Genomic DNA, 22658 nt, shown 5'->3' with positions numbered 1-22658 from the left:
CACTCCGAATGGCCATCAGCTGGTCATTCAAGAAATCCTGAATTTCTGAACATGCTAGATCCCACTGCAATGCCTTCCCAGCCTCAGTGATATTCAATACCATCTCTGTCAGTAACTTCTGGGTCATAGAACTAAGGGTGGAAATAACATGTAACTCACCAACTCCAGCCTGTACTTGGGTTAGCTGTGCCAGTGGCCTGCTCTAGTTGGCCCAATTTCTCATCATGTTCTTGGTTCTTAAAAATATTCCAAACTGCTGCTGCACTATTGGCCCCATCCCATAAGGAAATGGTCAAGTCCCTCTTCTTTCTAGAGGAAATAACCCAGGTCCTCTGTAGTGTTAATCTAATGGCAGCCCCTTGTGAGCAATTTGGGTATGTAGAGGAGATCTGGAAACTGGATAAGGGCAACGTAAATTTGACCGTCCCAGTGTAGTAGTAATCACAGTCCATCGATAGCCTCATACATCTCTCTTTGGTGTAGTACTATATCACATCTGTTATTTAACTACTCTCAGGTACTTTCAAGAGGCATTAACATTAATAGCATAGGAGGGGGTGTATTGCAATAAGGTACAGGTTACATTATTAGTCACTGGAATGGTTTCTATACAGGTGAAATTTCCTGTGGCAGAACAAACTCTTTGGGTATTAGTTTGATTATTCACTAATTGGGTGACTAAATAACAATAAGGGCCTCTTTCATCTAACACATTGCAAACTCCAAGAACAGCCATCATAGCTACTTCACTATGGAACCCATCAATTTCAATTACAGATTCTTGGGGTTCATTTGTAGTGATATCATATATTTCCACTGATCCATTTGTTTTCCACTCAATTGTTTGCTTATATGGGATATCCTGAACTTTAAACATATTTTTTCTTTTTTCCACACAATCTTTAAATAAATCACTAAAGTGTGAAGGCCTTGGCCATTGGTATATGGCATTGTCTTTATTTTGATGTATTTCAGGGGTAATAGTGTAATGGAGGAGATGGCAGGGGCAGTGGCAACAAGGTGCCTTTGGTACTTGTCATTTAAAATCCAATTAGAGAGGCAATACATGCTGAAGGATTTATCCAAAACACAGGGCGCAGACTATAGAATAAACCCCAACATCCAATCAATACCACATTCCCAAGCAGGGGTCCCACAAATTTCTTCCTGCCAGTGAATAATTCTTTGTTTCTTCACGAGGGTCAGTTCTTAATGTCCTTTGTAGTCAGGAATTCCTGGACTTTGGCAATTTCAGTGGAGCGAGTGTTCCTTCTTTCCTGAAGCAATCGTGGTTCAGCATCCTACAGGGGAGAGGTTACCAGCACATCACCCTGTAATGGTTTTGCTTCTTCTAGAAAAATCCAAAGGCACAGTAGGTCTGTCAGTGGACAAGGGAGAGGTTACTAGCACTTCACCTTATCCTTTTTCCCTGCTGTCCAGAAGGCACAGCAGAGCTAGAAGGAGAAATAGGCTAATCATCAGTAGGAGGATCCTCCCGAGGTGGAGGGGTCTTTTTGCAGTGAGAAGCATGGGTCCAAGCAGACAGTCCTTGGCACTTCACAGCGGTGTTGGTAGTTAGCAGGACTTGGAAAGGGCCTTTCCAGCATGGAGCCAAAGCAGTCTTTTGTTGGTGGACCTTTACATAGATCCAGTCTCCTGGTTCCAAGGAGTGGCAGGGCTGCTAGGGTCTTTGGGTAGCACTTCTTTATCTGTGAGAAAAGAAATCTAACACATTTCATTAATGCCTGGCAGTGTTTTGCAGATTTTACAGCTGCTTGGGCACATTCAAGCCTCCTCCCTCCCCCTTTTCTTGGTTGTTAGCCAATCCTTAGCTGTGAACAGTGTCCTTGAATGGGGCCAGCATCTTATCTTTGGACTGAGCTTGCTAGCTATTTTTTTTCCAGTTAATTTGTTCTGTTTTTTCCTTCTCACTTTTTCCTTAAATCACTTGCTTGTCTCCCAGCGCCACTTTTTATCAACTCAAATCACCATTTCAAGTATTGTCCTGGGTATTTGAAATCTCCACGCTTATACTTACTTACTCCTTCCTTCCACTATGCCCTCAAAATTTCCAACCTGTTTTCCAATCTCTCTATCTGTTGCCTGCCCGCTTGGGCCCGATTCTGCTTTCCTCGCTGAACCGTCCCTTCCATGGGCACCGGCTTGTTCCACTACCAGTTTAGCTAGGAGGGTGGGCTTCTCAACTAGCCCCCACCCTTCCTGGTCTCTTCCCTTAAACATTCTTACTCACAAGGCTACCTGAGTCCTCCCTCGTGAGGTTTGCCACCTGGGCAAAAACGCATGGCCCATTGGCGTTTAACTATTCAATTTCCTCTTGTGGCAAACACACTGCTGTTACGGCGTATGCTGAGCACAAATGGTTAAAACAATGAAAAATCAATCAGGTTCTTCAAAGAAGAATTTTAATTAAAGAAAAGGTAAAAATCATCTCTGTAAAATCAGGATGGAAATTAACTTTACAGGGTATTCAGATTCATAGAGCCCAGAGGAACCCCCTCTAGCCTTAGGTTCAAAGTTACAGCAAAACAGGGATAAACCTCCCTCTAGCAAAGGAACATTTACAAGTTGAGAAAACAAAGATAAAACTAACACACCTTGCCTGGTTGTTACTTACGAGTTTGAAATATGAGAGACTGGTTCAGAAAGATTTGGAGAGCCTGGATTGATGTCTAGTCCCTCTTAGTCCCAAGAGCAAACAACCCCCAAAACAAAGAGCACAAACAAAAGCCTTCCCCCACCCCAAGATTTGAAAGTATCTTGTCCCCTTATTGGTCCTTTGGGTCAGGTGTCAGCCAGGTTACCTGAGCTTCTTAACCCTTTACAGGTAAAAGGATTTTGGTGTCTCTGGCCAGGAGGGAATTTATAGTATTGTACACAGGAGGGTTGTTACCCTTCCCTTTAGAGTTATGACAGCATCCGTGCAGCCTCTCTAGGCAGACCTAGAGGTCCTTCCTCTGCCGCTGTTTGTGTGGGGCAGGGTGTAGTAGGACCGGGGGTTCTCCAGCAGGGGGCGACGAAGGCCCAGGCACACCCCAGCACAGGTAGCAATCAGCATCAAATTCCAGGAGGGGGGATTTGAACAGAATATCAGGAAAACCCCTTGTGGGATGCATTAGAGTCAGGAATCGCCTCCCAAGACCAGGGCTGGGACCTGGTGCCATTTAAAATTTAAGATTGAGCAAAGCCTTGGAAAGCTGATTGTAGGGAACAATTCTGTACTGGAAGGGCTGCAGAGGCAGACTATGAATCGCTCGTAGCACCCCGTAGCGCAGCATTGAGATCAGCACTGACAGCCAGGGGAAAGCGCCCCCTACTGAGCCCCCTCCATCCCACTCCCTGCAGCACAGCGCCCCCTAGTGCCACACTGGAGTCAGCACTGTCTGCCTCAGGAGAGCGCCTCTTATCATCACGTGGGCATTGGGGACTGTACTGAGTGCGAGGGGGAAGTGCCTGCACCCTGCTCCCTGCAGCACAGCGCCCCCTAGCGCCTGACTCCAAGGAACTGCGCTATCAGCCCCCTTTCCCGCCTGCCCCTGGCCAGCCCAACCCCGTTTGGCTCAGGAGAATGGTTCTGACAGAGCCCTGTTGGCCTAGCCAATGCGTCCCCACGGTTCCTTGTGTAGGGCGTGATACCGCCGCCCTGATTAGACAATTCAAACACAGGTGCTCTGGGTCAGGAAGTGGGTGCGTGGTGGGCAGAAGCTGTTTGGATTCAGGGGCCGTCAATCATGCCAGCAGCAGGGTATTTGAACAAGAAGGAGCCCTCGATAAGGCCACTCCCTGCTGGATCGCATGGCACAGCTCGACTGCCCTGCTCCTCGGAGTCTAGGTACGTAATTGTGTCTCAGCCTTTCAGATTTAAGGGTCCGTGCGCCAGTCATACATTGTAACATTGTTAGAAGATCTCTTTCTACAAGTCTATAATATAGAACTAAACAATTGTTGTTTGTGAAGTAAATATGGTTTTTAAAATATTTAAGAAGCTTCATTTAAAATTAAATTAAAATGCAGAGCCCCCCACCCCCCCCACCCCCGGACCGGTGGCCAGGACCCAGGCAGTATGAGTGCCCCGAAAATCAGCTCGCGTGCCACCTTTGACACGCGTGCCATAGGCTGCCTACCCCTGGGATAGAGTTTGAACCCCTGAACTGTCTCCTGTTTCCCTCTGGGCTAAATCGGGGAACAGACAGCTGCACTGTGTGGCAATAAATATCAGTCAATTCGGCACAAGGGAGCTCCTTAAGATTTAAAGCTGAGTCTCATCAAGGTGCCTAGTGGGTGTGTGGTCTCAATGGAGTCGGTGTCCTACTCCACAGGTGTCTTCTTCTAGATCTGTACACAGCAGTCCCGAAAACAGGACACACACGGTTACCTGGTCTGAATGGAATGGATGTGTCTGGTTCAAGCTGTTTAGCTCTGGGAGGGGAGTGGGGTCTAGTGGGTTAGAGCAGGGGAGGCTGGGAGCCAGGACTCCTGGGTTCTATCCCGACTCTGGTGGGTTAGAGCAGCGGGGGCTGGGAGCCAGGACTCCTGGGTTCTATCCGGACTCTGGTGGGTTAGAGCAGGGGAGGCTGGGAGCCAGGACTCCTGGGTTCTATCCTCAGCTCTGGGAGCGGAGTGGGATCTAGTGGGTTAGAGCAGGGGGGGCTAGGAGCCAGGACTCCTGGGTTCTATCCCGACTCTGGTGAGTTAGAGCAGGGGAGGCTGGGAGCCAGGATTCCTGGGTTCTATCCCCAGCTCTGGGAGGGGAGTGGGGTCTCGTGGGTTAGAGCTGGAGGGTGGGGGCTAGCCAGGACTCCTGGGTTCTATCCCCAGCTCTGGGAGGGGAGTGGGGTGTAGTGGGTTAAAGCTGCGTGGGGAGGCTGGGCGTTCAGGATATCTGGGGACTAGCTCTAGCTCACAGCAGGATTGGAGTCACAGTTCCTCCCAGAGTTGAGAACAGACCACAGGAGTCCTGATTTCCAACCCCTGCTCTGATCCACTAGACCCCGCTCCCCTGCTGTAGCTAAATAAACCCCACTGCCTCTGTACGATCCAATCTGTGCTCTTTGACTCTTCCCGGCTTCGAGAATGCCCATTAAATTCACATTAGCGCTTCCTGCGGGTGGAGGGGCCATGCCATGGGTTCAAAGAACAGCTGCAGGACTCTGCAGCAGATGGGTGAGGAACAGAAACTGCAGAGTCATGTGAAACTGACCAACTCGGATTAAAAATGCTGCCTGCTAAGAGCAGTGCTGGGGCTTTGCCTAACTGATCAAGAAGGAAATTTTGCTCCCCAGCAAGAGAAAGTTCAGTATCCAGATTAAGCAGCTTTATAGACCCCGTCTGACCATCTCCGTCAACCATCGGAGGTGAGAAGGAGGCTGGAGGAGCTTTGTCAAGACAACAGGCGGAAGGTAAAAAGCTGAGGAGCTGCAGGTGGGAATCTTGGCTCAGATCCACTAAAAAGCCAACAGTAAAATCCATATTTAAATTCTCTAACTTTATGGTGTAACAGGGGCCTTCGTTTTAAAGGAGTTATTGCAAGAGATGAACTGATCACTCCCAGAGTTTGGGGATAATTGACTACAGATTGGGATTCTCTGGTTACTACAGTTCAGCTGGGATCAATCAAATGAGCAAAAGAAAAGACAGTTTAAGGCATGAGTGTTACCTGAGAAATGAGTGGGTCTGTTGGAGTCAGGACGCCTGGGGTGTCTCTTTGCCACTGACTTGCTGGGCAAATTCTGTTTGTGAATTTCTCCTCTGGCTGGGCCAGATCGAATGGAGTTGGACGTCTCTGGGCCTTTACACCCTCATCTGCAAAACAGAGGCTTATTAATGAAATTATATACTGTATCTATGGTGTTTATATGCCCCAATTGTCCTAGTAGCCGAGCACCTCGCAATCTTTAATGTATTCGCACTCAGACACCTCTGTGGGGCAGGGCAGGGCTATTATACCCATTTTACAGATGGGAAACTGAGGCACAGAGGGTACAGCTACGCTGCAAAATAAATCCACAGGAGCACGTCTCCAAGTCTGGATCTATATACCCAGGCTCATGCTACAGGGCTAAAAACAGCCACACAAGCATTCCTTCTCCGGCTCTGAGTTCCACCCCCTTTGCTAGGTTTCAGAACCCTGATGGGAACATCTACATGTTCTTTTTAGCCCTGTAGCACACGCCCAAGTGTGTAGGCTCAGGCTCTGAGACTCCCTGCTGCGTGTGTTTTTTCTGCTGGGTAGACGTACCCAGACAGACTAAGCGATTTGCCCAAGATGACACGGGAAATCTGGCAATTGAACGAGGTCTTCTGAGGCAAAGGCTGCTGCCCTACTCACAGATCCACCCGTCCTCAACACTGACTTAAAATGTACAAATGAAATAACTGTTATTTTCAAATGCCAGCTTTTTGCTCAACTGTTTTGCTCTCTGTGTGAGTCCTGTCTTGCTGCTTTAACAGCGGTTTTACTCTGTTAGCATCGGGGAGTCAAGATCTGAGCCAGACTCGAATCTGACTCCTGCATCACACACAGGTTGTTCTTTTTTCTTAACTGAGTTCAGACTGAAGGCCTGTTACTGCTGATGGGAGAAGGAGAGAATCTTTCTTATCTCTCTGATCCCTGGCTCGGTTTACACGGTTGGTATCTAGGCACTGCTTAAATGGGAGACAAATACTTGATAGTTATTTTTTCAGCATCTCAGCCAGGACACTAGAGAGTGTTTAATACTTGCTGTGCCTCACCCCAGAGGCGGCTGCATTTCAGTGCTGGATGATCATCTAGTCTGCGATACACTATGTCCGAAGAACAGACTAAAGCGCTCACGCCGGAAAAAGCGGGACGTCCAGAACTGGGCGAAGTGGAGGGGATTCTGCTCTCCCAGGCCACCTGTAATGAATGGCAGCGGATCCAGAGTTTCCAAGCCAGGCCCGACGATCTGCTCATCTGCACCTACCCCAAAGCAGGTGGGTGTTTGCTGAGGGGAAGGCTATAGAGAAAGTTGGGAGCACGGAGACTCAATGTACGCCCATTCCTGTGGCTGGGAGCATCGTTAAAGGGCTTCTGCCGCTGTGGTAGGGAAGATTCAATAGAAGAGCCTTGGAGGTGGTAGACGACTGGTCAGGCATCATGCGAAGGACTGTCAGGACAGGGCCCGGGCAGTGTGAGTGCCACTGAAAATCAGCTCGCGTGCCGCTTTCGGCACACGGGCCATAGGTTGCCTACCCCTGGTACAGACGTACCCTTTGAGAAGATACATGGAGAGGGTGTCCAGATGTCCCGATTTTATAGGGACAGTCCCAATTTTTTGGGTCTTTTTTTTTATATAGGCTCCTATAAACCCCCATCCCTGTCCCGATTTTTCACACTTGCTGTCTGGTCACCCTATACATGGAGAATACATTGTTACGCCTTTTTGACTTAAGGGGATAGTGAATTATTAGGGTCCTGTGGGTTCTTTTGGTTAGAAAGAGAAACTAACACTGGAACTGGTATTTCTTTGATGCAGTTCTGTTTATTTACAAGGAATATAGAGAGTCCTCTGACCTGAGCACAGCAGGGATCAAACCACAGGGGACTGGTTCTTTGCTTACAATTCCAAGACTCTTTTCCAGCCAACCCTCTGCCCAAAAGCTCTCTCTTGCTTAGCTTTGTCTCTGGGGCTTGCTTGCTGCTGGCTTCTCTTTTAGACACACAACTGCAATCAAGTGAGGCGATCCCCAGCCTCCTGTATTTGCATTCAGTCTAGCCTTTGAGCAGTGGCTTTCATTATCTGTCCCCAGGGTGGCCTTTTCCTTTGTTTCAGCTATCACTAAGCAAAAGAGCATTTAGTTGCTCCGTCATTCAGTCTGAATGAAATATCCCTAGTTCTTATATAGCATTTTCTGTCATCACGTCTCAGAGCACTTTGCACAGGAGGTTGGCATCAGTATCCTAATTTAGGGATGGGGAAACTGAGGCACAAAGAGGGAAAGTGACTTCTCCAACATCTCCCAGCTGGCCAAGACTAGAACCCAGGTCTCTCAAGTCTGGTGTTTTATCCACTAGCCAAGGCAGCCAGTAAACCCAATCTCCTTAACAAGATGGGCACAGCAGGTTTGGTTGGAATAAACACTCAAATCCACTCCTTTCCTGGTGGGAAGGCACAACGTGGATCCAGGAGATAGTAGACATGATCCAGCAGGATGGGGACTTGGAGAAGTGCAAGCGTGCCCCCATCCACCACCGGCACCCCTTCATCGAGTGGGCTCGTCCGCCCCAACCCTCAGGTAAGTGCTGCTGGGCTGGGTGGGGCTGGTTCTTCACGCACAACATCTGAACCTCACTCCTGCCTGCAGGTGTGGAACAGGCTGAAGCCATGCCCTCGCCACGGACCCTGAAAACCCACCTCCCCGTCAAACTGCTGCCTCCATCCTTTTGGGAACAGCCGTGTAAGGTAATCCTTCCTCTAAGCACCATGCCCACAATGGCAGCCACTGCGCCCCGCCCCAGAGGTGGCTGCATTTCAGGGCTAGGTGAGTGATCCCTGTGCAGGGCTGCTGTGTGGGTATTCAACAGCTGGGAGCAGAGGTGTAAGGTAACCCCCTCCCCTCTAAACTTGAGCTTAGAGACCCCCTCACCCTGCAGCAGTGACCAATAGCAAACCCCTCTCCCTCTCTCGTTCCTGCCCCATCCACCCAGTTCCTGTACGTGGCTCGTAATGCCAAGGACTGCATGGTCTCCTACTACCACTTCCAGAGAATGAGCAAGGTGGTGCCTGACCCGGGCCCCTGGCACGAGTACTTTGAGATGTTCATGGCGGGCAAAGGTCAGTTCAGCCCAGCTCCTTGGCTTGGCATTCAGAAATTCCTCTTCCTGTTGTCCGTCCTGGGGTGAGCACCGCTGCTGGGAGTCATCCCACCCTTTCAGCCCAGGGGAACCCCCTAGAATATCCCACCCTGGGGTGAGCACCCTCTGCTGGGGAGATGTCCCCAGCCATGTACTCTCAGTCCTGAGGTCCCCCCCCCCTTGAGCTCCCCATCCCAGAGAGAGCACACCCTGCTGGGGAGACCCCCCCATCCTTGTGCCCTAAGCCCTTGAGTCCCCCTAGAGCTCCTCCTCCTGCTGGGGAGAGCCCCCGTACCCTCAGCTATGGGATCCCCCCCTAAGCTCCCAGCCTGGGCAGAGCACCTCCTGCTGGGGAGACACCCCACCCACACAGTCTCAGCCCTGGGGTCCCCCCCCAGGGACCCCAATCCTGGGGAGATTGTCCCCTGGTGGGGAGACACCCCACCCACACGGTCTCAGCCTTGGGGTCCCCCCCAGTGACCCCAATCCTGGGGAGATTGTCCCTGCTGGGGAGACACCCCACCCACACGGTCTCAGCCCTGGGGTCCCCCCCAGGGACCCCAATCCTGGAGAGATTGTCCCCTGCTGGGGAGACACCCCACCCACACGGTCTCAGCTCTGGGGTCCCATCCAGTGACCCCAATCCTGGGGAGATTGTCCCCTGGTGGGGAGACCACACCCCTGCGCTCTCAGCTCTGGGATCCCCCTAGTGCCCCTGTGGTCTCAGAGAGCGAGCCCTGCTGGGGAACCCCCCCCACACACACACTGCTCCGCTGCCCTGCTTGTGCTCATGGGGCTGTCTCCCTGCTCTCTCTGCTGCAGTGGGCTGGGGTCCGTGGCATGACCACGTGAAGGGCTGGTGGAAGGTAAAGGACATGCACTGCGTGCTCTTCCTCTTCTACGAGGACATGAAGAAGGTGAGCGGCTCTGGGGGGGGATTCCGGCGGGCTGAGGTGCGAGCCCCATAGGCACTTTGAAATGGCAGTATAGGGGACTCCTCATGGGATGGAGGGGAGAAATGAACCCTTCCCAGCTTATCTTTAAAGGGAACAGGAGATGGGATTCCAAAGCTGTGAGCTTCTCTGCAGCAGTGCCCTGCTGAGGAGCACAGCGCTGCGAACTTCCCTGCAAGCAGTGCCCTGCTCTAGATTCCAGGGCTGTGAGCTCAATTAACTTCCAGACAGTATTGCCATGGACTGGTAGGGCCTCTAGTGCTGTGAGCTTCCTCAGAGCAGTGCCCAGACACTGCCTAGCAGGGGTTGTAGCACTGTGAGCTTCCTCAGAGCAGTGCCTTCCCCACAGGACCTGAAGCGTGAGATCCAGAAGGTGGCCCAGTTCCTGGGGAAGAACCTGGACCAGGAGCTTCTGGAGAAGATCGTCTATCACACGACATTCGACGTCATGAAGGACAATCCCCTGGCTAACCGCTCCGGCATCCCCGTGTCCATCATGGACCAGTCCATCTCCCCGTTCATGCGCAAAGGTAACACAGCCCTGAGACCTCCCTCTGGAATGGGCTCCAGGGCGCCCCCTGCTGGCGATGGGTGTGTGACACCCCCCCCCCCCCCACCTGAAAGTAACACACTTCTGAGACAGGCTGTATACGCCCTGTTCCTGTCTGGACCTTGGCTGACTGTTAAGCTTCAGAAGGGCATTTAAAAAGGGGAGTTGTGGTTTGGGTACCTCATGCTCCCGTTCCCCTATATGGCTCAGGCTTCCTGGCTGGACTACATCTCCCATGATAGATCGCAGTCCTCCCCTCTTCTTGAGTGCATCCTGGGACTCTGGGCCATGGTGCATCATGGGATATGTAGTCCAGTTAGATAGCCTGGGAGTCCAGATTCCTGGGGTCTATCCCTAGGGCTGGGAGGGGAGTGGGGTCTAGTCAGGACTCCTGGGTTCTATCCTCAGTTCTTCCACCAACTCACTTCAGAAGGGCATTTAAACGTCTATAGTGGTTTGGGGCCTTGCCCTGCTTGACTCTCAGCAGTGCTCAGCAAGGCCTTGGGAGCTGTGAGCTTCCCCAGAGCAGTGCCTTGGCAGCTGTGAGAGGCCTGGTCCAGATGCTGGCTGTGTCGAAAGTCCAAGCCCTTCCCCTTGCATGGCGACTTCTGTCTCTGCATCTCTGTTGTTCACAGGGACTGTTGGGGACTGGAAGAACCACTTCACTGTGGCACAGAATGAGCGCTTTGACGACGACTATGAGGAGAAGATGGCTGGGACCAATCTGACCTTCTGCATGGAGCTCTGAGGCCCCGGCCTCTGAGCCTGGCAGGATCCACCCAGCCTGCCACAGCCACCCCTGTAGGCCTCTGAATCTCTACCAGTCTTTTCCAAGGGGACAGACCTTCTGCCATGGACCACTCCCAGGCTCAGCCAAACCCCAGGGCTTTTCTGTGGGGCAGCGGTGTGGGTTCTTCCACTGTATAACCCTGCCCTCTCTGTCCCATTTTCTCATCTTCTTCCCTCCTCCTGACCCACCATGGCCCATCTTTACAACTGGCTGGAAAATGGGAGCTATTTCCTCCCATGGAAAATCCTTTTTTTTTTTTTTTTTGGCAAAAGCCTGAATTCCACCAAATTTTAATTTAGAAATGCTTCCTTATGGGAGTTGTTGTTGTTTGGGTGCCTCATGCTCCCATTCTCCTATATGCATCAGACTTCCTGGCTGGACTACGTCTCCCATGACAGACCATAGTCTTCCCCTCTTCTTGAGTGCATCCTGGGACTCTGGGCCATGGTGCATCATGGGATATGTAGTCGGGTTAGGTAGCCTGAGAGTCCAGATTCCTGGGTTCTATCCCTAAGTCTGGGAGGGGAGTGGGGTCTAGTGAGTTAGTGTAGTGGGCTGGGAGTCAGGACACCTGGGGTCTAGCCTCAGCTCTTCCCCCAACTCACTGTTTGACCTTAGATAAGCCACTTTCCCTAACTGTGATCCCCATTGGAAAGAGGGGAAATTAAATCACTATATTCTCTATTGCATGTCTCTAAAGCTAGGTGATGTGTGCAAGGGGGCATGCAGGATCACACGCCGCTGCCCCCCACCTCCCCCGATTTGCTGCTTGCCTTGTACTGAGCATGCTCAGTAACGCTGCTGAAGCCAGCTATAATCCCTCACCCACTGTTGCTCACCCACTGTCATCTCTGCTCTAAATCCCCTTTTAGGTAATCGCAGTCGCCGGGGTCGAAGGAGTAACATCAATGTACTTCTCAGTTAATTCCTGAAACAACTATTACTTCCCCTGTGGGTTCTGACGCAGCTGGGCTGGGGAAACGGGGCCTGATTTCTCCTCACCACTGAACCGTGCAGAACAAAGTGATTGCTTTTTTTAAAACTGTCGCTTGCCCTTTCATTAACCTCAGTTGACTGTAATGGACCAGGAGCTGGGAATGCAGTTAAGGGTGATCTGCTTTCTTAGGGTACAGAAAGAGAACTCTGTCATTGGGGTTTCTAACCCTACAGCCAGCTGACATCTTTTAAAAACCTCTTTTAGAATTGATAAAGCATTTTTTTATCTCCAGAATTCTTTTTGATGATCAGGTGTTGAGATTAATTTGTTGATTTGACTTTGATTTGGCAGTTGTAATTAACGCTGCCCCCCCCCCGCAAAAAAATCTTGACAGAAGAGTTTTCCATCAATGGTGTGTTGATCCAAATTGAAAGGTTTTGTTCTCAGCTAAGCTTTTGATGGAAAAAAATCTCAACACAATTCTGAATCAAAATGGAGCATTTCGACTTGCTTGTTTCGTATCACCTTATATTTATTAGTTGTTGTACTAACTTTATCATTGAGTTATCAAAACATTCTGATCAGGTTGTGTGCAGGCTTCTGAATCAAAAATGTCTTTTTGAAATTTCCTTTCCAGAAAAGCTGTAACTGCTTATCTGGATCGGCAACAAAATTCAGTGTCAAGATGTTGGACCTTCCCACGGGAAATCCTGTTTTCCAGCCAGCTCCAGTTGTATTGCTTTTATTTGTAGTTTGATTTTACGTTAGTAATAATAGCTTAACTTTGGTAGGAGGGGGTTCAAGTGGCTTTAATAAAATTTATAAAAAGGTAGCAAGTCACGCTTCTTCCAGTAAGCGATTTGGGTCCAGAATCCTTGAAGGTCTGGGTGAATATCATCTGATCAACCTAAAAACCTGACCCTCTCCTCTCAATTAGTCTCTATGTCTCACACAAGACAAGTAACTGATAATGAGTGGACTGCAAAGCATAGCCTAGTGGTGACAATAAGTGATCTGAGTGCAAGTGATTTATTTTTTTGCTATCAAGTGTGAAAATAATAAAATATGAATGGTCTTAGTTTAATCTCATTCTAATTCTGTTTATGCTCACAATCGGCTGTTGGACAAATCCTAAGTAAAAACAGATGGTTTTCAGATTAACACCACCTCCCTTCTCCCTACACGGTGTTCTAGGAATCCTTCAGGATCACCTTCACAGGCAGTATACTAATGACTCACTCATTTGGTGCTGAGGTGCAGCTGACAGTGGGGTGGGGAAGGTAGATTTTAGATTCTGAAGGATTGGCAACAGCATGATTTGTGAGTAAGATCTGATGTGTATATTGACCTGGGTCTGGGGCTTGATTCTTTGGAATCGAGAGAACCTTTTTCTTTTATTGGGGTGTTAGGTAAAAGCCTCACAGAAACACGGCACAGGGATGGCTTGCCCCAGGCTGAGATGCAGCCACCTCTGGTGTGGGGCATCCCAGCTCTTTAAGGATAAAATCTAGGAGTCTTGGCTCCCAGCCTCCCCTTCCTTTAGCTACAGGACCACAATGCTGCTCTGTGTGTCTCACTATACTGCCAGCATTTTCATTGCTAAGGACATTTGCATTCTTAGCATGTCCCCATATCCCTCCTCATGGCCCATGTCAACTCTTTCTGTGTATGCGGTGGCGGATTAACCACTGGGCCAACAGGGCCTGTGCCCAGGAGCCCTGGGTAATTGGGAAACCCCTGGAAAAATGGGTACCCCCATGCCCCAACCCCACCCTCCAGCAGGAGCGCTGGGCAGGCAGGGGAAGCCCCCCCCTCCAGCTCCCCAGAAGGAGTGCTGTGCAGGGGGGCAGGGCAAGTCAGGCCCTGGGCCCCACAAACTCCTAATCCACCTCTGCTATGTGCCACACTGTCAGCATCATCTCTGTGCTGGGAACAGACTCTCAGCACCCCCTGCCCCTAACCACTAGACTCCACTGCCCTTCCAGAGGCAGGGATAGATCCCAGAAGTCCTGAGGCCCAGCCTCTGCTCTAACCATTAACTCCCACTCCCCTCCCAGAGCTGGTAATAAAAGCCAGGAGTCCTGGCTCCCATGCCAAAGAGGGCTTGAGGAATGAGATGGTTAACTCTGGCTGTGCTGTTCAAGGGCCTTATTAGAGTCTACTTTAAGGAGACAGGGCCCTGCTTGTGAATTTGCCTGTGGGTGTGTCTTGCTAGAAATCCTTTCATTAAAGAAAGGAGTCTAGGAAAGGAGGAGCTGACCCGGTGCTGCGGCATTCAGAAACCTGGCTATTAAGTAACCAGACTAGAAACACAGGGCCAAATTCACAGAGTTTGTTGCCAGAAGGAACCAGTAGATTAGATCATATTCCAGTGTAATACAGTTTCATCCAGAAGTCACTCCTGTCTTGAGCCCAATAACTTGTGTTAGACCAGGGATAGGCAACCTATGGCACACGTGCCAAAGGCAGCACACAAGCTGATTTTCAGTGGCACTCGCACTGCCCGGGTCCTGGCCACCAGGCCGGGGGGGGGGGCTCTGCATTTTAATTTAATTTTAAATGAAGCTTCTTAAACATTTTTAAAACCTTATTTATTTTACATACAACAATAGCTTAGTTATATATTATAGACTTATAGAAAGAGACCTTCTAAAAATGTTAAAATGTATTACTGGCACGCAGAACCTTAAATCTGAGTGACTAAATGAAGACTCGGCACACCACGTCTGAAAGGTTGCCAACCTCTGTGTTAGGCCAAAGCATCTTTCAAAAAGGCATCCAGGCTAGTTTTGAACACTTCTAGAGATGGAGAATCCACCACGGCCCTGGGGAGTTTGTTCCTGTGGTTAATCACCTTCAGTGTTCAAAACTGGTGCCTTATTTCTGACTGGAATTTTGTCTGGCTCTAACTTCCAGCCCTAGGTTCTCCTTCCACCTTTCTCCACTAGTTTAAAGAGGCCATGGATACTTGAGATATTCGCCCCACAAAGGTCCTTGTACACCAGCATCAAGTCACCCTCTCAATCTTTTTGATAAACTAAACAGACCGAGTCTCTCACTCTCAGGCATTTTCTCCAGCCCACCAATTTTTTTTTTTAAAGCTCTTCTCTGCACCCTGTCCAATTCTTCAACCTCCTTTTTAAAATGTGTCCGCCAGAACTGGATCCAGCATCTGTGTGACCAATGTGGTGCAGAGAGATTAAATGGCCCCTCCACAGATTCCCAGCTGGGGTAGATCAGCAGAACTCCCTTGCCCTCAGTGGAGCGACAATGATTAACCCCAGTGATAATCAAGTATCAGAGGGGTAGCCGTGTTAGTCTGGTTCTGTAGAAGCAGCAAAGAATCCTGTGGCACAATAGCAGATTTTAAGGTGGCCATCCTACAGCAAAAAAACTTTAGGACCAGACTTCAAAGAGAAACTGCTGAGCTCCAGTTCATCTGCAAATTTAACACCATCAGCTCAGGACTAAACAAAGACTGAGAATGGCTTGCCAATTACAGAACCAGTTTCTCCTCCCTTGGTTTTCACACCTCAGCTGCTGGAACAGGGCCTCATCCTCCCTGATTGATCTAACCTCGTTATCTCTAGCTTGCTTCTTGCTTGTTTATATATACACACCTGCCCCTGAAATTTCCACTGCTTGCATCCGAAGAAGTGGGTATTCACCCACGAAAGCTCATGCTGCAAAACGTCTGTTAGTCTATAAGGTGCCACAGGATTCTTTGCTGCTTCTAGTGATAATCAAGTTACCCTGGCCCTGATTCTCTGCCGCCTTGCACCTTGTGTTGCCATTTGAATCATATATTTGGTAGTGTTGCCTAGTCGATGTTGGTGTCTCTTGTTTTCTGCCTGGGGCACACAACAGTTGATCTTCTGATGATTGGGATGCTAGGCCTCATCTACACGGCCACTTTACAGCGCTGAAAAAACATCCCCCTGAGCGCAGCAAGTTTCGGCGCTGTAAAGCACCAGGGTAGACAGTGCACCAGCGCTGGCAGCTACACCCCTCGTGGGGGTGGGTTTTTTTACAGCGCTGGGAGAGCTCTCCCTGGCCACGTTAAAGTGCTGGCACAGCAGCGCTTTAATGCTGGTAGTGAAGACATACCCTAAGTCTCACTAGAGTCATTGGGCTCAATATAGGGGTATTTATTTGGGTGTAATTGAATGACCTGTGCTATACATGTTCGATGATCTAATGGACTCTTCTAGGCTTAAACTCTGGGCAATTGGAGCTTAAAGAGAAACACCATATACAGTGCTGCAGTATCTGACCCCCTGACACAGACAATCCAAGACACAGAATCCAGGCCTAAATGTTGTTAATGGACTTTTTTCAATATACCGAGAGAGATGTAAGCAGTTGTTGGCTCTGAAACTGCTTTTCATTGATGAAATATAAAAGTGAGGCTGTCCCTTTAAAAAAAAATAGAGAGAGAGTGAAATGTAATTGAGTCCTGTAATAAGAGAAGGTAGTTCTAAAAGAGGGTTGGCCTAGGTGCCTGCTCAGAGGAAAACAACAAGGTTTTCAATTTCCCATTGTATGTGTGCGTACAGGTGATCTGTGTATGGCTCTGGGTGTTGGCATGGTGATCTGTCTTTGGGCTGGATGTTTTTCATTCTAGGTGCGCGTGCATGTGATGTGTGAGTATCTGTATGACCATGTATGAGGGGGAATATTTAGGGCTGGCCGTTTTTGCTGGCCTAATGCTCAGAGCACTGGAGTGAGACTCAGGACTCCTGGATTCTGTTTCTATCTCAGCTGCTGGGTGCCCCATGGCAAGTCATTTCCCCTCCCTGTGCCTCAGTTTCCCCATCTGTACAATGCTACTTATCTCCTTTGCAAAGCTCTTTTGGGGATCGACTGATGAGAAGCTCTATAGGAGAGCTGGGTATTATTATCCTGGTGCGGGGGCCTGTGTGAATTGGTGTGGGATTGAATGTGGGTCTGTGTGTATTTGTGCGGGACTGGATGTTTCTGCTGACCCATCTGTGGGTCTGTGCAGATGTCTCTGTGTGTGGATCTCTAGAGCTCTGCACACGCCTGCACTCTGTGGTAGGGATCCGTGTGAACCTGCCGTGCACTGAGCCAGTGACCTACTTTCCACGTTGCCTTGCCAACGCCCAGCAAGGCCATTCATAAATGGCGTATGGGCCTCTGAGCCGGATTGAACCGGTTTCAGGAACACAGACAGGAAAGCCTTGTATTCCGGAGGAAACCATTCTGCAGAGACGAGGGGGATGGCACAGAGGAGAATCGAGTTTCTTCCTGAATCCTGATCTAAGACACCGATCAACCTTTTCTAGTCTATATAGGTTCTTATACCACACTCATCACTGCAGTATCTGACCCCCAAACACAGACAATCCAAGACACAGAATCCAGGCCTAAATTTTGTTAATGGACTTTTTTTCAATTGCAAATTCGGCTCACCTCCCACGCTCTTTTTTTTTTTTTTAAATCAGTCAACTTAAACATGCATTCATTTTTTGTCACAAGGAAGAGAAACTCTGCACCCGGCAATAATTCTATGCCGCTGAATGGACCATGATCCCGAGGGGTTTTAAAAGAAATGCTGCTCTTTATAAAAAAAAAAAAACCCTACAGTGACAATTGTGAATCAGATACTCCAGTGATGGGTACATCATTATTATTATTATTTGTGTTATCATAGCATCTAGGGGCTCTACACCAAATGTCGCCCCAGGCAAGGAGTGTCTTTGCCCCACTCCCCTCGCATCTGTTAAACTTTTTAATACCTTATTTTTTTATTGCATATGTAGCCCATTTCACAACTTCGATGCATGATTTGCATGCATGATTTATCTGTCATATAAGACGATACATTTGCACGCTATAGGATCTGTATTTATTCACGCCATATATAAGCAAATTTTAAAAAGTGTTTCCTCTAAGCTTATAGAAACTTTTTAATTTTAAGAATAACTGAAATGTATACTAACATCAAGAAATGGAATTGTCATCAAACATGACATGTTAAGCATGGCAAAAGAAGTTACTTTTTTTATATTCGTGTAGAGATAAGGGTTCAATAGATATCTCTGGCGTCTCATTAAATATGTCCTCTATTAGCCGATATTTATACTCCTCAAGTCTTAAAACACAATTACACAGTAAAACAAGGTTCACAATATTGCAGCTGGGTTCTCACTTCAATTTGTTCTTATATCTCACTGACTGCCTGGTGATGCCCCACCCTGTATATACCTGCAAGAGCATGGCTGACAGCACTCTTAGAATATTAGGGTTAGAAGGGACCTCAGAAGATCATCTAATCCAACCACCTGCTCAAAGCAGGACCAATTCCCAACTAAATCCCCAAACGGTCCCCTCAAGAATTGAGCTCACAACCCAGGGTTTAGCAGGCCAATACTCAAACCACTGAGCTATCCCTCTCCCCCACCCATGTCTGTGTGTGGTTTGAGCAGACTGCATGGGTCATTAAAAGGACTGGACCAGGAGGTTTAAGGAAAATGTAGTTCTCAGAAAGTCTGGAAGGTTCCACAAGATTCTACAAAGGTCCAGAACATTCTAGGAGGTCAGTGAAAAATGAATCCACGTACGGAACACCTGAAACCTGTTACTTCAAACATTCTATCTTCCCTTTTGTCACTAACAACAAAAACAGCACCCCGAGCCTGGCACTCCCCAAACCCTGCACCTCAGGCAGTCACCTGGGTTGCCTGCCCCTAAATCCAGCCCTGGGCCATAGTCATGGACTGTATGGGGCCGAAGGCCCTTGGCATGGCCGGGCGCTGTAACAAACACAGAACAAAACATAAGAACGGCTATTCTGGGTCAGACCAAAGGTCCATCTAGCTCAGTATCCTGTTTTCCGACAGTGGCTAATGCCAGGTCCCCCAGAGGGAATGAACAGAACAGGGAATCATCAAGTGATCCATCTCCTGTCGCCTATTCCCAGCTTCTGGCAAACAAAGGCTAGGGACACCATCCTTGTCCATCCTGGTTAATAGCCATTGATGGACCTATTCTCCATGAACTTATCTAGTTCTTTTTTGAACCCTGTTATAGTCTTGGCCTTCACGACATCCTCTGGCAAGGAGTTCCACAGGTTGACTGTGCACTGTGTGAAAAAATATTTCCTTTTGTTTGTTTTAAACGGTGGTCCCTACCCCAAAACGTTTACAATCTAAGTATAAGATGAGAGACAACAAATGGATCTAGGTAGAAGGAGGAGCACAAAGAAACAATGAAATAGTCATGGTCAGCACTCCAGCAGCCTAGCCCTGTTAAAAAAAGAATGGAGCAAAAATCTAGTTTAGATGGTTGACAGTCAGATTGGGCTAGATTTCCCCTGCTCACACCAGTTTTATCCTGGTGCAACACCAGGAGTGTTGCTCCTGATTTACACTGGTGTAAATGGGCTCAGAATTAGGCCTTTACTCTGATTAAGTTACCACTCAGTTCCGGTTCTGTGTTTTTAAAACCTGACATTTTATTGTTACCAAAAAGATGATCTGAATGAAAGAAAGGTTTGTTCAGAGACTATAAGAATATAAGAATGGCCAGACTGGGTCAGACCAATGGTCCATCTAGCCCAGTATCCTGTCTCCTGACAGTGGCCGGTGCAGGCTGCTTCAGAGGGAATGAACAGAACAGGTAAATGTCTTGCACCGCATTAAAAGAAGTACATGCTTTAAAAACTGTCTTCATGTCTGTGCAGAAAAACACATCTCTGTCCAGCCTTGGCTAGTCCAAATTCTTGTTTCCCCAGGGATCCGGAGGCTTTGCATAAAGAAAGGGGCTTTTTGAGTACGTATATTGCAGCTCAGCTATCATGGCATTTATGAGCTTCTTTAAACCCAGTGACTGATGTCCCACCACACTGTGCAAATGATTGATCATGCTGATCAAATTAGCTAAGTAACTGATTAATTAATTTGAGAGAAGAGGTGGGTGAGAACCAACTTTGGTTGGTGAGAGAGACAAGCTCCTGAGCTGCTGCTGCTTCTTCAGGTCTGGGAGAATGAGTTAATTAGCTGAATAACTGCTTTGGATCAGTAAAGAGTCTGATACTAGCTATGACAGGCAGAACACTAGACAGGACCCGGGTCTGATCCAGGATGGGAATACCTGTGTTAAGCACAATTATTGTTTGCAGTGTTGTTACAGCCATGTTGGCTCCAGGATATTAGGGAGACAAGGCGGGTGAGGTTTTATTGGACCAGCTTCTGTTTGTGGAACAAATTTTTGAGCTTAGGGACTACTGTATGTAAGCTCCAAAGCTTGTCTCTTTCTCCAACAGAAGCCGGTCCAATACAAGATAGTACCTCACCCACCTTAAGGGCTTGGCTACACTTACAAATTTGCAGCGCTGCAGCAGGGTGTGAAAACACACCCTCTGCAGCGCTGCAAATTGCGGCGCTACAAAGCGCCAGTGTAGTCAGAGCCCCAGCGCTGGGAGCCGCGCTCCCAGCGCTGTCCGTTATTCCCCACAGGGATGTGGAGTACGGACAGCGCTGGGAGAGTTTTCTCCCAGCGCTGGTGCTTTGACTACACTTAGCGCTTCAAAGCGCTGCCGCGGCAGCGCTTTGAAGTGTAAGTGTAGCCAAAGCCTTAGTGACTTACGTTCGCAGAGGATGTCTGGGGCAGAGCAGGCAACTGAACCTACATCCACCCCAGCCTAGGCTAATGCTCTAATCACTGTACAGTCCTTCCTTTAGTTCCTCTAGGTCAGACCCCTCAGGGTATTTAGGTACCGAATTCCTGCTGAGTTCTGGGCCAAAATCCCCCCCGCCCCCCATCTGTGCAAATAAGGGTGACAAATATTGCAACTGCATGCAGTACCTTTGGGAGCCATGTTGTATTAAGTTCATGGTTTATGTCTCACTGTGGGTCAGGGATTGTATGCGACTCCAGTGGGCCACAGCTCCTTCAGGGACAGTGGGGTGTGATGAAGGTGAGTTATTTAGGCAGTAAATACCTAAGAATAAAGGTGTGTTGCTTTGGGAAGGCTGGTTGATGACTGGCATATACTGTGGTAGCTGCTGGAGAAAAGCTAACCTAGGTGTTAGACTCCAGTCCTGGCCGAGGACCCCATCACGCTAAGGGCTGTACAAACACAGACGAGATAACCCCTAACAGCTTCTGTTCTAATATCCCAGTCCCTGCTGAGCCAGCCAGCTGGGGAACCAGAGCCCTAAGAGGGAAAGACTTCATCTTCCTTCAACAACGTGCTCTGGAGCCAGATCGGAACAGGAGAGGAAGGGCTGTTTTTTAGGATGTGTTACATTATGGTCCTCTTGAAATAGGGAGAAATCTGACCCCCCACCCAAGGACTGCCGTCCTTTTTGCAGCAAATGGAATTACGTTCTTGGGCTGCACTAAACTGGGATGATCCTAAAAAAGGGGCTGGGCTATTGGGCTATGCAGGCCCATGGCTCTGATCCAGGGCAGGATACTGGGCTGGATGGTCCCACTGATCTAAGACACCAATGGAAGTGGGATGAATCAAGAGCAAGACTGGAAACGTTAACACACTGTATGTCAACACAGGATTAATCCAATTAAATCAGCTTTTGGAAATATTGTAAACAATATTTTGTTTGTCCAGGATGATTCAGATCCTGGACAAACAAACATGGATCCACACACACATTTAGACACAAACATGTACCTATCCATCTATATAAACCCATGTACTCAATCCCATATATACACACATACCCTAGCTCTTAGCTAGTGCTTTTTGTTTGTCGATCTCCAAGCGCTTTACAAAGAAGTTAATTACTGGTTTAGTTAGGGAAACTGAGGCACACCACAGGGAAGTGACTTGCCCAAGATCACACAGCAGGCCAGTGGTCTAGAACCCAGGAGTCCTGCTCCAGTGCTTTAGGCACTACACCACACTGCCCTAAAAGCAACACAACTGGACAAATCCACCTTCTTCAACCAATTCAATGAGCTCTTATTGGTATAACAAGGTAGACAAGTGTTGCCTGCACAGACCCACAAACCTCTCTCTCTCACACACACACACACCTGGAGACAGACCCACAAACCTCTCTCTCACACACACAAACCTCTCTCACACACACCTGCACACAAACCCACAATGATCTCACACACACACACCCCAGACCCGCACACAGAACTCTCTGTCTCACACACACACACAGACCCCACAGGCACACACTGCCCTAAGCACAGACCCTGCACACAACCCTCCCCCTCACACGCATCCAGCCACTCAAAAAGAGACCCCCCCACCCAAAAAAAAGCCCATCCCCTCCCCCATAGAAAACACACACGCGAAAACTGCCTCCCCTCCCCCCGGATCCTCGGCCGCTTTGGTTCCTTCCACCCTGCCCCATTACCTCATTCCTCCGCCTGCCGGTGGCCTGTACCATTCCCCTTCCCGGGGGGGGGGCAAGAGGCGCTTTTTGTGCACAGAGACAAGCCGCCCGCCCCCGACCCATGGAGAACAATGCGCCCGGCTGCGGGGCGGCCTCAGGGGGGATCCAGCAGCAGCGGCGCGGCGCTGGGCACGCGCCATCCTCCCCCTGCTGCCGGAGAGTTGGTACAGGCCGGCGGCAGGAGGTGGGGGAGGGGAG

The 22658-nt window shown here is 49.0% G+C and overlaps 1 protein-coding gene across 1 annotated transcript; it reads left to right on the top strand.

Annotated features, from left to right (window-relative positions):
* The first annotated feature begins 5190 nt into the window (after positions 1-5190).
* Positions 5191-13132, top strand: LOC123368350 (sulfotransferase 1C2-like). Its single transcript, XM_045013106.1, has 8 exons — positions 5191-5417; positions 6756-6972; positions 8149-8274; positions 8344-8441; positions 8687-8813; positions 9656-9750; positions 10136-10316; positions 10972-13132. The coding sequence occupies exons 2-8, from the start codon at positions 6804-6806 to the stop codon at positions 11082-11084; spliced, it is 909 nt and encodes a 302-aa protein (XP_044869041.1). The 5' UTR covers positions 5191-5417; positions 6756-6803; the 3' UTR covers positions 11085-13132.
* Positions 13133-22658: the final 9526 nt, after the last annotated feature.

This window comes from Mauremys mutica, chromosome 4, assembly GCF_020497125.1.
Source record: "Mauremys mutica isolate MM-2020 ecotype Southern chromosome 4, ASM2049712v1, whole genome shotgun sequence".
Taxonomy (NCBI): Eukaryota; Metazoa; Chordata; order Testudines; family Geoemydidae; genus Mauremys; species Mauremys mutica.
Note: the sequence above shows the minus strand (reverse complement) of the source record. Positions and strands in the feature narration are given on the sequence as shown.